Below are 12500 nucleotides of genomic sequence, written 5' to 3' on the forward strand. Positions count from 1 at the left end.
CTTTTCTTCTCCCCACCAACGATTGAGTAAGGACAAGAGAAGTGTGGCGTGTAGCCCTCTCGCTTTCGATTTCTGCTTCACCGAGAACAAAGGGCCGCGCAGTCTATCTTATAAGTCTATGCCTTAAACCGAAAGAAATGGACCAATTCTCTTCAAATTCAATTACGATTGGTCAATTTCTTATGACTTAAAAATCCATCTACAATGAGAGTAGTAAGTCGTAAGCTGTAAGAAATTGACCACAGTCGAATATGAGAAGAATAATCGACTGTGACTGGTCAATTTTTTACGGCTTACGACTTACTACTTTCATTGTAGATAGACCTTTAAGGTCCAAAAGATTTGTTAATTCATCAAATCGCCATATTGGATCCGCTATTTTGAATTCTATAATGTTATAATTACTTTAAATTTGCTTTCAGAAAACATAATAGCCTTTTATCTCCAAAATAACTTTCAAAATAGCTCTAATATCGCGCGTTAGCTGAAATGCAAGGCTAATTAAGTACTCGTGCTTAGCTATTACTACAAGTTTGTAGTTTGCACCCTTAAACCTGCAGCATCGTTAACATTTGTTTAATTAAAATGTAAATTGGTATAAATATTATTGGAAGATGTGGGATTCAATACGCAGCGCGCGCGAAACGCGCGCCTGTTAAGTACTATAGTAATATATAATATACAAGTCTGATTGTCAGTCACAATTTTAAGATCGCAGCTCAGTTGTGGAAGCGTCTTTTCTCATGCACACTCGACCCGCGAGGACATCGCAACGATTCAGTATTCCTGAATTTCCCTATTAGTACCTCATTGCACAACTTAAGAATTTGGCTGTATATTATAATTGACTCTCGTTTAAGGGCAGATGCCATATAGAAAAGAATTAGTAATGTATACTCGAGAAAAAATCGCATTTCGCGATCGTATTTTTTCAAGTATCAGAAAAATTATCCTTAAAAAGCATGCGATTAACAGCCAGCAATCGTAGTGGTATATGTATTTCATAAAATATTGTAATAAATATTTAATGAATATAATGAATATATATATGTATATATATATATATATATATATATATATATATATCTGCGCACACAAAAATATATATATGTGATAGAAAATGTATAATTACAAAAAATGATATGTTTATTACATGTTTTACGTTATTTAACGAGACATTTTAAAAATAATTAAGGTTTACCTGACTACTGCAGATATGTTTTACTATAAACAGTTGTAACTATATTAAATAAGGCCTTTATCTGTTTGAACAATATTATTGACTGAATACAGATGATGCGCGCGCGTTGCTTAATTCTTTCCTCGAAAGAAACTCACGACACACAAGAGTGCATACCCTCTACCAACAGTAATTTCATCTTTTTTTTTATTTTTTTTTAATCGATATATTCTATACTTGGAAGGAAAGAAGGAATTTACTTGAAAAACCATCACTGTCATTGATCGGGAGTCTTGTATCAGAGAAACTATATCCCTCTTTCTACGTTGTACAATTAGCGTCAAGGGAATAAATGTTACCTCGGTCACAAGATACATATAAGTGTCAATCATTGAAATATATACGACACACGCAAAATTATTTAGCGAGGATTGGCAAGTATAATGTGCAATGTATAATATATAATAAACTTATCACATAAGAGATAGTTACGTCCGATATAGTAGCAATTATTATTCTCTCAATTCGTTGATCGTGACAAAGGAGAGAGAAAAAAAGAAAGAGAAAGAGCCATATGCAACCTGCACTACGAGCGACCAGTTGTTACACGGAGCGCAGAGTTTCTCCGAAATGAAAGCAATGGAAACTATATATAATATTTCCAACCATTATTACGACATCGTCTATAAAATATCATCTCTCACTGGTATGTGGCCATATCTAAAGCCAAAAACAAGAGTATTTCGTATCGCTTTGTTAACTATAATCTTGTTAACTATACTCGGACCACAGGTATAACGACCACTGGCAGAATTGATCAGCGATAATTGAACTTTTATCGGCGACATAATCACCGACAAAAGAGTTCGTTTGTTAGGAAAATATATGTAATCGATATTTTTTCAGATAGCATATCAATTTATGTGCAAGAGAAACTTGCATTGCACTTTCCAGGCAATGACAGCATATTTACTGTCATTTGTGGCAATACTAAAAGTGTACACCTTTCAATTCAACATTCATACAGTACGTTTACAGTAATATATGTCGCGGATTAAATACTCGCCGTCAAGTATACGGATCGAATTGTGAAAAGACTGCAAATTAGAAATCAATTAACAATTTTTAAAAAGAAATTAAGGAAACGAGGAAATATTTTCTTTTTAACGTAAATCACATAAACGTAAGAAAAACTGTAATAATTAAAACTATATTGCCATGATCAATGTTCTTTATCAGATTAAAGAGCTCACTCAACACTTGTTCTGCGATTGGAAGGAATTACATACTTCTGAAGAGTATGAAATTATGAAGTCCTACGCCGCGAATAGTAGACGATTCTGTTTGATATATTCTGGTGAGATGAGATCAAAACTTTTAAATGTGCGGTCCGATTTATTCGAAAGTTAGATGTGATTTTCATTTTTGTGTGTTTTCACAAGTTCATTGCAATATTTCGCCAATATCGTACATTGCAGTATATTGCTTCGCAGCGATAATTGTATTTATGTCAATGTCCCTTATACCGCATACCCTCGATATCATATTGCCTCTCAACGAGTCCCGCCCTGTGTTACCGCCGTATCGAGGATACTACTTTGTGGACATCCGGGAATATTTTTTTCAAATATTCTGGCATGCTGTCGTAGCCTGGGAAATTGTTATAGCTGGTATAATTGCTCATGATTGCTTGTTTGTAACGTATGTCGAGCATGTTTGCAGCAAGTTTGCTATAACCGGGTAGGAAAATAATTTATAACTTATAAATGAGCAAGAGACGTATACACATCGATCATCTCGTAATATAATATACTTGAAATTATTGAACGAAATTGATTGCACAAACTATTTACAGATTTCATTACCAACACTTGTTTCACGATACAAATAAAGTGAAAATTATATCATTGATAAATCCTAATGATATATATCTATCCAAGAAAGTTGCATTGCTCGTACGTAAACACCGCGAAGCTTTAGAGTGAGTGACCTAAATACTTAAATGAATAAATCCAGTCAACTCTACATTTCTCTCTCTCTCTCTCTCTCATTTGTCACAGATATGCGCAACTTCTCGAAGATACTTTTACCATACCCTTTGCCATGCAGATATTAATAGTAACGATAGGGATGAGTATTACCTTGCTACAAGTAGATACAAGTCTAATAATTCTTACAATTCTCAAAAACTAATTTCTGCAAAGGACTCAAATATTGTATTTCTTGTGGTATAGATTACCCAGGAGAATAGCGATATCTTAGAAGCAACGAGATACGTGTTCTATATCATTGGCCAACTGATTCATTTGTTCTTTCTTAGTTTCGAAGGACAAAGATTGATAGATCACAGCCTTCAGATATGCGATAAGATGTAAGGCAGTATTATTTTCGATTCATCTAAAAAAATATATCATTTACACGTATGTGTACATATGCATATTAATATTATCGCCTATGTATTATATTTCGTGTATCTTAAAAATATCGTGCAGGTACAGCAGCTGTTGGTACAAAGCATCCATGAAATTACAAAAGATGATCATGTTGGTGATGATGAAGAGTCTTCATCCGAGTTTCTTAAGCGCCGGCAAAGTTTACATTTTCTCTTTACAGAGCTTCACTATGGTAAAACAAGAATTGTCTTTAGCAAATATTAAGTTTCGGAGTCTTTTCAATGACACATGTTCTTGCCTTAAAGATTCTACAAACCTCGATGTCGTATTTTACGGTACTCGCGTCCTTTCAATAGCTTGCGTTACTTCCTGTATTCAACAATTGAGCAATGACAACAATGAAGCCATCGAAAACGATATATGTGTCTCTAATACTTTTATTACAATATATAATATATACTTTTGTTAACCATATCTTAATGTAATTTAATTTATAATCCTACCTAGTTTATATCAAATTCTACCAAAGGTAAGATCAGTATCATTCTGAAATATAGATTTTATTTTCCGCGAATGAAAAGATTGCTTCTCTAGAACAGTTGCGAGAGAAAAAAAATACTACTAATCGATAAGTACTATTCGGAGGAAACTTGCTAACATGTCAAAAGACAACGCCAATGCCTATATCAATGAGGTCTTCCCCCTCCCCCCCCTCTCCTCTCTCTCTCTCTCTACCTTGTATTTATAGTGTCAAAGGAATAAATACTATTATTATATATCCGTATGCAAGTTACGGTACACACGCGTCATTATTCGCGGAAACGTGTCGCGCGAGTTATGGGAAAATCCAATTGTAGACATTTATAGGCATATGTATAGTATTTACATTATGCATGGACCTGCAGTCTATAGAGGGATAGGTCATTAAACTATTCCTCCTATACCAAGGGAGTCGCACTCAGATGAAATAAAAAAGTCTGCAATGAGTTATTATCTAGACGAAGTCAGAGAAAGATCTCTGTTTGTGAGTAAAACTATGAATGCCAACTGGAATCACTATTATAGTCTTGTTAAGAAATTATCATCATTGTCTGGCCAATGGCCCTATCAGAAACCGATAACGAGACTGTTTTGTGTAATCTTCATGACTTTGAGTACGATTTCTATGATTATTCCACAGGTAATCGTTAATTCTCAATAAAAGTGAGAGCTGGAATAGCGAGATAGCCTATAATAAGTATATATTTTCAAATTTCTAGATAGCTAAATTTGTTACATGCGACAGAAACTTGCAATGTATCTTTCAAACTATGTCGTCCTATATGTTGACAACCATAACACTGGTAAAGCTGTACACGTGTTACTTTAACCGATGTAAAGTACGTATAAAATTATTCAATTCTATTCTTGTTATTCGTATATTCGTATTAATACTCGAGTTTTTAAATATACAATATTAAAAAAAATTTTTATGCGTATATAATGTTACGCGCGCGCGCGCGCGCGCGCGCGCGTGTGTGTGTGTGTGTGTGTGTGTGTGTGTGTGTGTGTGTGTGTGTGTGTTCTATAGTTAGAGCATATTATAGATATTAAATTATATATAGACTGTGAAGAAAAGCTTATTAATCATTTGGCACTCATAGATGAAAGTTCTTATTGATCAATTATTCGTTGACTGGAACGAATTAGAGACACCAGAAGAATACGAAATTATGAAGAGATATGCCAAGAACAGCAGACGATATTCCTTGGGATATTCGTGTAAGAATGAATCATGCAATTTCCATCTTCATATTCACTTCTGCCTGTTTTGTTTATTATGAAATTACAATTTAGCTAACGTTCGTTGGGCGAACACTTCATCTGTGTTGCAGTGTATTACTATTTTGGCGTGTACGTGTTTATATCCCTATCCCTCATACCACAAGTGTTGGATGTCGTTTTACCTCTCAACGAATCCCGCCCTATACTGTCGACATATCCAGGATATTACTTTGTTGATGAAAGAAAATATTTCTTCTATATTTTTTCACATGCTGTTATGGCTTGGGAAATTGCTGTGACTGTAATAGTTTCTCACGATTGTATGCTCCTAACTTATATCGAGCACGTCTGCAGTATTTTCGCCCTAGTCGGGTAAAAATAATTTGGTCTTGTTAGCAAAATTGATGCCATGCGCATATCATTACGATTATATTTACAGATTTCGGTTTGAACGATTAATATACAATGATGCCACGAAACTTGTACATTCTTGTACAAGTGATACGTACCACAAACGAATTGCATTCTCCGTGTATACGCACCGAAAAGCTTTAAAGTGAGTAATCTGTCAATGTAGAGAGAGAGAGAGAGAGAGAGAGAGAGAGAGAGAGAAAGAGAAATTTCGATCCGTATTATTAATTATTGTATCTCTCACACTTTTGCAACAGATTCGCTCAATTGATCGGAGATACGTTTTCGTTAACGCTGACTATACAATTAGCATTAAATACAGTAATGATCAGCATTACGTTATTGCAAGTACGCGCGTGTTTATTTATTTCAAGATTCCATTCAACAATATATATCCTTCGCACATTTAAAAACAGATAATTAAATATTTTTTTGAAATTATAAGAAAGTGCATGTGCCTCGCGCAAAAAATTAAAATATATATTTTTTTGTGTACTGAAGGTCACGCAGCAGCAAGCCGATATTTTAGAAATGATACGATATGCGATGTATGTCATTGGTCAATTAATCCATCTATTTTGCCTCAGTTTTGAGGGACAAAAGCTAATAGATCATAGTCTTCAAACCCGCGATAAAATGTAAGACGAATGATTTTGTAACCATTATACTTTATTGGAATTTAGTTAGTCTATATATAATATGTATATATATATATATATATATATATATATACCTATATATATATATATTAAAACATGCTGCAGCTATAATAGTCTTTGGTATGAAACACCCCCCAAGTTGCAAAGGATGCTTCTGTTCGTCATGCAAAAGAGTCTTCAACCTATTTTTTTAAGTGCTAGCAAAATCTATATTTTCTCAATGGAGAATTTCACCATGGTAAATATTACAATATACAAATTGTAATTATTGTAAAACAGCAACTTATTTAGTAACATTGGTATATGTTTTAAGATTGTGCAAACTTCAATGTCATACTTTACTGTACTCTCATCCTTGGAATAATTAAGCAACAGTCAATTATATCCAAATTAATGTCATTTATGCATCTAGTTTATCAGCAAAATCATATTCTCATGTAACATCAAAAGGCAAGTTTGTTACTTATTTGTGCGTGAGTAACCTTTACAATAATATAATGTAATGTAAACAATGTAGTGAATTTTTATCACTCGCTTGTCTCGGCGCACGTTAGTACTAATAAAATTAAACAAAAGATAAAATATTCGCAACTTCGAAATCCGTTTTGTGTAAATAAACGAAAAGACGCATACAAATTATTAAAATATAGTTATAATATAGTCTGATAATTTAAGAAATCTGTAACCTTTATATAACGCAATACAAATGAATACCGATACAATTTTGCAGTAAGTATTACTTAAGGTACAAGTCCTTTATTGTTATCACAAGGAAAATATAAGATACGGATTTCTTGATTCCTTATCGAAAGTGTCCGCTAAAGTAATTAATCAGCTCTGCTGTCAATTGTTTAGAATAAAATTATATACAGTAAAGTCTCTGTATGTTTTCTCTCCTCGTCAGTTGCCAGAGTGAAAAAAGAAAGAGAAAAAAAAAATAGAAAACGTCACCGTCCGTGTATAATACAGAGATAATATTTCGTATATAAAATAATATTGTTCAGTATTATTCAATATCAAGTGTTTTTTTAAGATGTCATTTACCGTACCTTCGTCTTTGGAATATAATTAAACAATGGTCTTGCAGCCAGTCCGTCCGCAAAAATATAAATTGTACTTTTTATATGACGTCAAAGCAAGTTTGTTGGCTATTTGCACGTGAGTAATATTTACTGTATTGCAATTATCGCAGTGAATTTTTTATCATTCTCGCTTGTCTTTGTGTGAATTACTTGAACAAAATAAACAAAAGTTGCATTACGAGAAAATATTTGTAGTCCAAGATGTTTTAAATAAAATAAAGTATAAGAATGACTATATATATGTATATAGATTACTTATATCTATATAGGTATAGATTAATTATAAGATTTAATAATTTAGGAAATTATTTGTAATCTTTACTTATAATCCAATATAGATGAACTTACCGATACAGTTTCGCAATACTATATTATATAATTAAGTACAAGTTACATACGTCATTCGTTGTTATCTGCACAAGTAAAATATAAGGCATGTTGTTCTTCCCTTATCGAGCATTCAATCTAAAATGAGCATCCACAACGTTTGTTAAAGTAGTTTGTCGTGTTGTTTAATTCGTCAAAGATGGATCTTAAATTTTTTAACAAATTCTGTGCTGTCATTGCTTAGAATGCAATTGTATATAATAAGGTCTGTACGTTGTTTTGTCAGTGTTTAGAAAGAAAAAAAGAAAAGAGTAGAGACCTCATCATATCCGTATATATATGTTTAGAGACTGAAGAATTTTCTTGGAAATTCTATGATCGATACATGTTCCGTACGCGGCGGGAGGGAATTCCCGCAAAACAAATTCGTAACGTATGCTTATCAATGAGGTATCTATATATAAATGTCAGTCCTACCCTCTCTATATAAGAATTACATGTCACTCTTTACTGTGTGGTGCATACCACAATTGCTATGCAAATTCGTTATAAGCCTATAATAGCGTTTATATCATGTTGTATTATGTATGATATGTGTTTGAGAGATCTCAGACCCTTTCTCGTAACAAAGGGGGGAATCAAGTGAAATGAGGGCTTTGGCGACAAATTTTAAATTAGACATCTACGCGAGATCAAGAGACGAAGAATCGCCTGTGAGCTATATGGATATCGCTATTTGGAATCTGCATTATTACGATGTTGTTAAAAGAGTGTCATCGTTGGCCGGTCAGTGGCCTCATCAGAGACCAAAGATGAGATTACTCTGTGTCGGCTTAGTGACTCTGAGCACATTTTCTATAAATATTCCACAAGTAATACTTTTTATAAAGATTTTTTTTCAAGACATGTGTAGTAAGTATTAATAGTGAAATTTTTAATCCAATCAAACGATATACTTTCAGATGGCTAGATTTGTAACATGTGACAGAGAATTGCAATGTATTTTCGAAACTATGACATCGTTTATGTTAACACTAATGAGTTTGTTGAAACTGTACACATGCTACCTTAATCGCTACAAAGTACTGTGTATATACACAAAGTTATTTATTGATTCTAAAAGTCAATGCATTTCTTCGAACAAATTGAATTGGATATTTTACTTGCAGCTTTTGATAAAACTTTTCAATGTATGTTCGCGTGTATATATCTTTACATATATACCTTTGTACATACCTATACCGGGTACGGAAAAGAATTAATAATTAAAGATGTTTAAATGATTACCAACAAAGATTATATTGTCATCATGAATATTTCAAATCACATTTACGAGAGGCCTCTCGGCTATTAATTTCGTAAACTAATAACGATTAGTAAGAGATAATTCTCTTACCAACAAGTCCCAACAATGTTTCATATACATATATTATACATACGTATACTAAAGTAATAAGTTAATCCTAAGCAGACTCGTAAGAGACTCGTAAACTTGTAAAAACTTATTATGACCAATGCTTATAATTTTATGCAATATTTTTACAGATTGCTTCTTGCTAATCGTAAGAGTTAGGTTTACGAGAAATCATAGATATTTACAAATAATCTTACACGATACACATATAGAATTACAATTCAGTCATAAGTTCTTACAAATCTTACGAAGAAAAGTTACGAGCCTTAAGATACTGTTTAAAATTTACCTGTAAAATTCTTTAATAGTGTTACAACCTGCATCAATTAGAGCAAAGTATATACAAATTACCAAAATCAGTTTGTTCAAGAGCTGACTTTAGAACTCGAGAATCCTTGCGGTCACGTTGTGTCTATTATTATTATTATTTTTTTTTATATTAATCGTTTCATTATTGCGTTTGAATTATTTTCAAATTTACGACAAAGCAAAGAATTTAGAATTCCATCGATCGTAATGCATTCATTTGATTTTTCAAAGCCCATTGCTAATTGATTCTTATTGTTAGATAAAAGATCTCACCGATCGTTTGTTCATCGATTGGAATGCATTGGAAACTTCAGAAGAGTACGAAATTATGAAGAAATATGCAAAGAATGGTAGACGATACTCTTTGGGATACTCGTGTAAGAACAAACTGTGCAATCTCTATCTCTCGCATACTCTGCTCCTTAATTTTTTTCTCTTCAATGTGTATAAAAATACACATTTAAATAAATTAAAAATTATTAGATGATTACTTAATTTCTTAATTCTTGCGTAGTGTATTGCTTTGTAGCTGTCTGTCTGTTTATGTCAATGTCTCTCATACCGCAACTGTTGGATGTTGTATTACCTCTCAACATATCCCGCTCTATTCTATTGACATATCCAGGATATTACTTCGTCGATGAAAGAAAATACTTCGTCTACATCTTCTTACATGCTGTTATAGCCTGGGAAATTGCTATAACTGGAGTACTTGCCCACGATTGTATATTTGTAACTTACGTTGAACATGTTTGCAGTATGTTTGCTATAGTTGGGTAAGCATGGATATTTTTGCATGTAAATGAGGCACATATATTTTTATAATTTTATTCAGATTCCACGCAAAATGGGTATCGTATGAATTGTTTGTAGATTTCGTTTCGAACGTTTATTCTTATATAATTGCAATGTGAGCAAAGTGAAAACTATAAATACTAATACGGATGATAGATATCGCAAAAGAATTGCGTTTATTGTGCATGCACATCAAAAAGCTTTAAGGTAAACACAAAATCGAACAAAGTATGTAACATAATGTCAAAAATGAATCTCCATTAATTTTTATAAGAATAAACAAATATCCGGAAACACGACAAAATTCGAATCTAGCTCTTATCTCTCGTTTGCCATCACAGGTACGCGCAACTTCTTGAAGATACGTTTAGCGTACCTTTCGCTTTGCAGATATTAATAGTAACGATAACGATGAGCATTACCTTGCTACAAGTATGTATTCATTTATTATAAAATATATGTATATATATATAGGTATGTATGTGTACTTTGCAACAAATTGTTGTTTTATGTGCTGAAGATGATGCAGCAGAATGATAACAGCAATATTTTAGAAACAACGAGATACGCGTTATACGTCATTGGTGAATTGATACATTTGTTCTTCCTGAGTTTCGAAGGGCAAAAGCTAATAGATCATAGTCTTGAGATACGCGACAAAATGTAAGATTTTTTTCTTTCTAAAAACGTCTATCATCACATTTTCGATTCTTTCTTACATTTGTGTGAAACATAAATTTATAGATATAATAGCTGTTGGTACAAGGTATCCATAAAGTCACAAAAATTAATGATATTGGTAATGATAAAGAGTTTTCGATTGAGTTTCTTAAGCGCCGGTAAAATTTACATTTTTTCTTTGGAGAGCTTCACTACGGTAAAACAAAAATCATTACAAGCAAATATTGCTTTGCAAGAGCTTTTTTCACAATATACGTGACGCTTATCTATTTTAAAGATTTTACAAACTTCGATGTCATACTGTATGGTACTCGCGTCCTTTCAATAGCAAGTATTCCGGCGATTAATCGCGCGATGGCATCATCGAAAACAAAAAAGGAAAAAAATGGAAAGTATAGCAATCATTGAGAAATTCTCCTGTTAGAATAGTGCATGACTGTCATTAGTCAGATGTACGTAACATGTTAAATTTGCATTAATTTATATGATATATATATACATATACATATATATATATATATATATATAGATATATATATATATATATATATATACATGAATTTAATTCAACTTTTCGCGAGTTTAAAGTTTTCAAATACGAAGATTCAACTTGCAGAGAAGAAAAAACCGAACAAAGAAAATGAAACTTTCTACTGATTACACGTCTTTTCATTTGGAAGGAACTTGCAAAACGATTGCCGTCGTCTTTCTCTCCGTCGACCGTCAGTATAATAGGGTTTCGCTTTCCTCTACATTATATTTAGTGTCAAGGAAATAAATATCACTCGTGTCATATACGTAAGAGCTACGTGTCATTCATTGACGCCGCGTCAAAGACACACTGCGATTATTATAGTTAGCTATTATTACGAAAACATTGTAGGGCAGATAGAGAAGGGGAGGGAAGGGGAGGGGAGGAGAAGAGAGGGGGAGCGTATGCAGCATTAATATTCTGTGTATAATGTGTGATGTATGTCCACATGTCGCAATTAAATTAAGTGTCCCCTGTATCGCCCAAAAAGGGGATGAAGAACTTAGATAAAATAATATTAGTCGAAGTTAGTCGACTGGATAAAGCTGCCTTTGAATTAACTATGGATTTCACCTCGAGTCAATATTACGGTGTCGTTAAGAAAGTATCATCGTTGGTTGGCCAGTGGCCGTATCAGGATCCAAAAACAAAATTAATCTGTTTAAGCCTCGTGACTTTGAGCACATTTTCTATAATTATTCCACAGGTAATTGATAATATAAGTATTAAATTCTTAATAAAATTGACAAGAGCAGTAGATGAAGTTTTTGAAGCGCGCGCGGTATTAAATAAGCATGGTGTATTTCCAGATGGCTAAATTCGTCATATGTGATGGAGACTTGCAATGTATATTTCAAACCATGGCAGCACATATGTTGACGATTATAACATTGGTGAAGCTGTACACGTGTCACTTGAACCAATGTAAAGTAAGTACGTGTTAGCCGCGTGTT

The 12500-nt window shown here is 33.0% G+C and overlaps 6 protein-coding genes across 12 annotated transcripts in view; 5 read left to right on the forward strand and 1 right to left on the reverse strand.

Moving 5' to 3' along the window:
* Positions 1-12500, reverse strand: part of LOC105459556 (chromosome-associated kinesin KIF4) — a 23642-nt gene that overhangs the window by 7471 nt on the left and 3671 nt on the right. The window contains exon 1 of one of the 3 annotated variants that reach the window (XM_011705699.1): positions 10126-10213. The exons of 1 other annotated variant lie outside the window; for it this stretch is intronic. Coding sequence is in view for 1 of the 2 variants with exons in the window: in XM_011705695.1 (XP_011703997.1) it covers positions 1441-1461 (21 nt within the window). In the remaining variant the exon portion in view is untranslated. Of the gene's footprint in view, positions 1-1440; positions 1468-10125; positions 10214-12500 lie in introns of those variants that run through there. One more of the 3 variants, XM_011705695.1, reaches the window with a different exon arrangement.
* LOC105459555 (odorant receptor 13a-like) lies at positions 2280-3994 on the forward strand. Its single transcript, XM_011705694.1, has 6 exons — positions 2280-2920; positions 3036-3161; positions 3241-3331; positions 3415-3551; positions 3673-3805; positions 3879-3994. Exons 1-6 carry the CDS (start codon positions 2562-2564, stop codon positions 3927-3929), a joined length of 897 nt encoding a protein of 298 aa, XP_011703996.1. The 5' UTR covers positions 2280-2561; the 3' UTR covers positions 3930-3994.
* LOC105459587 (putative odorant receptor 85d) lies at positions 4556-6771 on the forward strand. Its single transcript, XM_011705747.1, has 8 exons — positions 4556-4753; positions 4833-4952; positions 5217-5334; positions 5448-5709; positions 6006-6096; positions 6250-6386; positions 6513-6645; positions 6721-6771. Exons 1-8 carry the CDS (start codon positions 4556-4558, stop codon positions 6769-6771), a joined length of 1110 nt encoding a protein of 369 aa, XP_011704049.1.
* On the forward strand, positions 8464-10806 carry LOC105459588. The gene is made up of 4 exons (XM_011705748.1): positions 8464-8688; positions 9799-9916; positions 10069-10315; positions 10676-10806. The coding sequence occupies exons 1-4, from the start codon at positions 8464-8466 to the stop codon at positions 10785-10787; spliced, it is 702 nt and encodes a 233-aa protein (XP_011704050.1). The 3' UTR covers positions 10788-10806.
* On the forward strand, positions 10816-11321 carry LOC105459553 (putative odorant receptor 85d). The gene is made up of 2 exons (XM_011705693.1): positions 10816-10997; positions 11079-11321. Exons 1-2 carry the CDS (start codon positions 10855-10857, stop codon positions 11272-11274), a joined length of 339 nt encoding a protein of 112 aa, XP_011703995.1. The 5' UTR covers positions 10816-10854; the 3' UTR covers positions 11275-11321.
* Positions 12421-12500, forward strand: part of LOC105459552 (odorant receptor 13a-like) — a 3511-nt gene continuing 3431 nt past the window's right edge. For 3 of the 5 annotated variants that reach the window (XM_011705689.1, XM_011705691.1, XM_011705690.1), the window contains exon 1: positions 12470-12500. This exon is cut by the window's right edge and continues 262 nt beyond it. The gene's annotated coding sequence lies outside the window, so the exon portion shown is untranslated. The other 2 variants (XM_011705688.1, XM_011705692.1) reach the window with 2 other exon arrangements.

This window comes from Wasmannia auropunctata, unplaced genomic scaffold (assembly GCF_000956235.1).
Source record: "Wasmannia auropunctata unplaced genomic scaffold, wasmannia.A_1.0 LD334183.1, whole genome shotgun sequence".
NCBI lineage: Eukaryota > Metazoa > Arthropoda > Insecta > Hymenoptera > Formicidae > Wasmannia > Wasmannia auropunctata.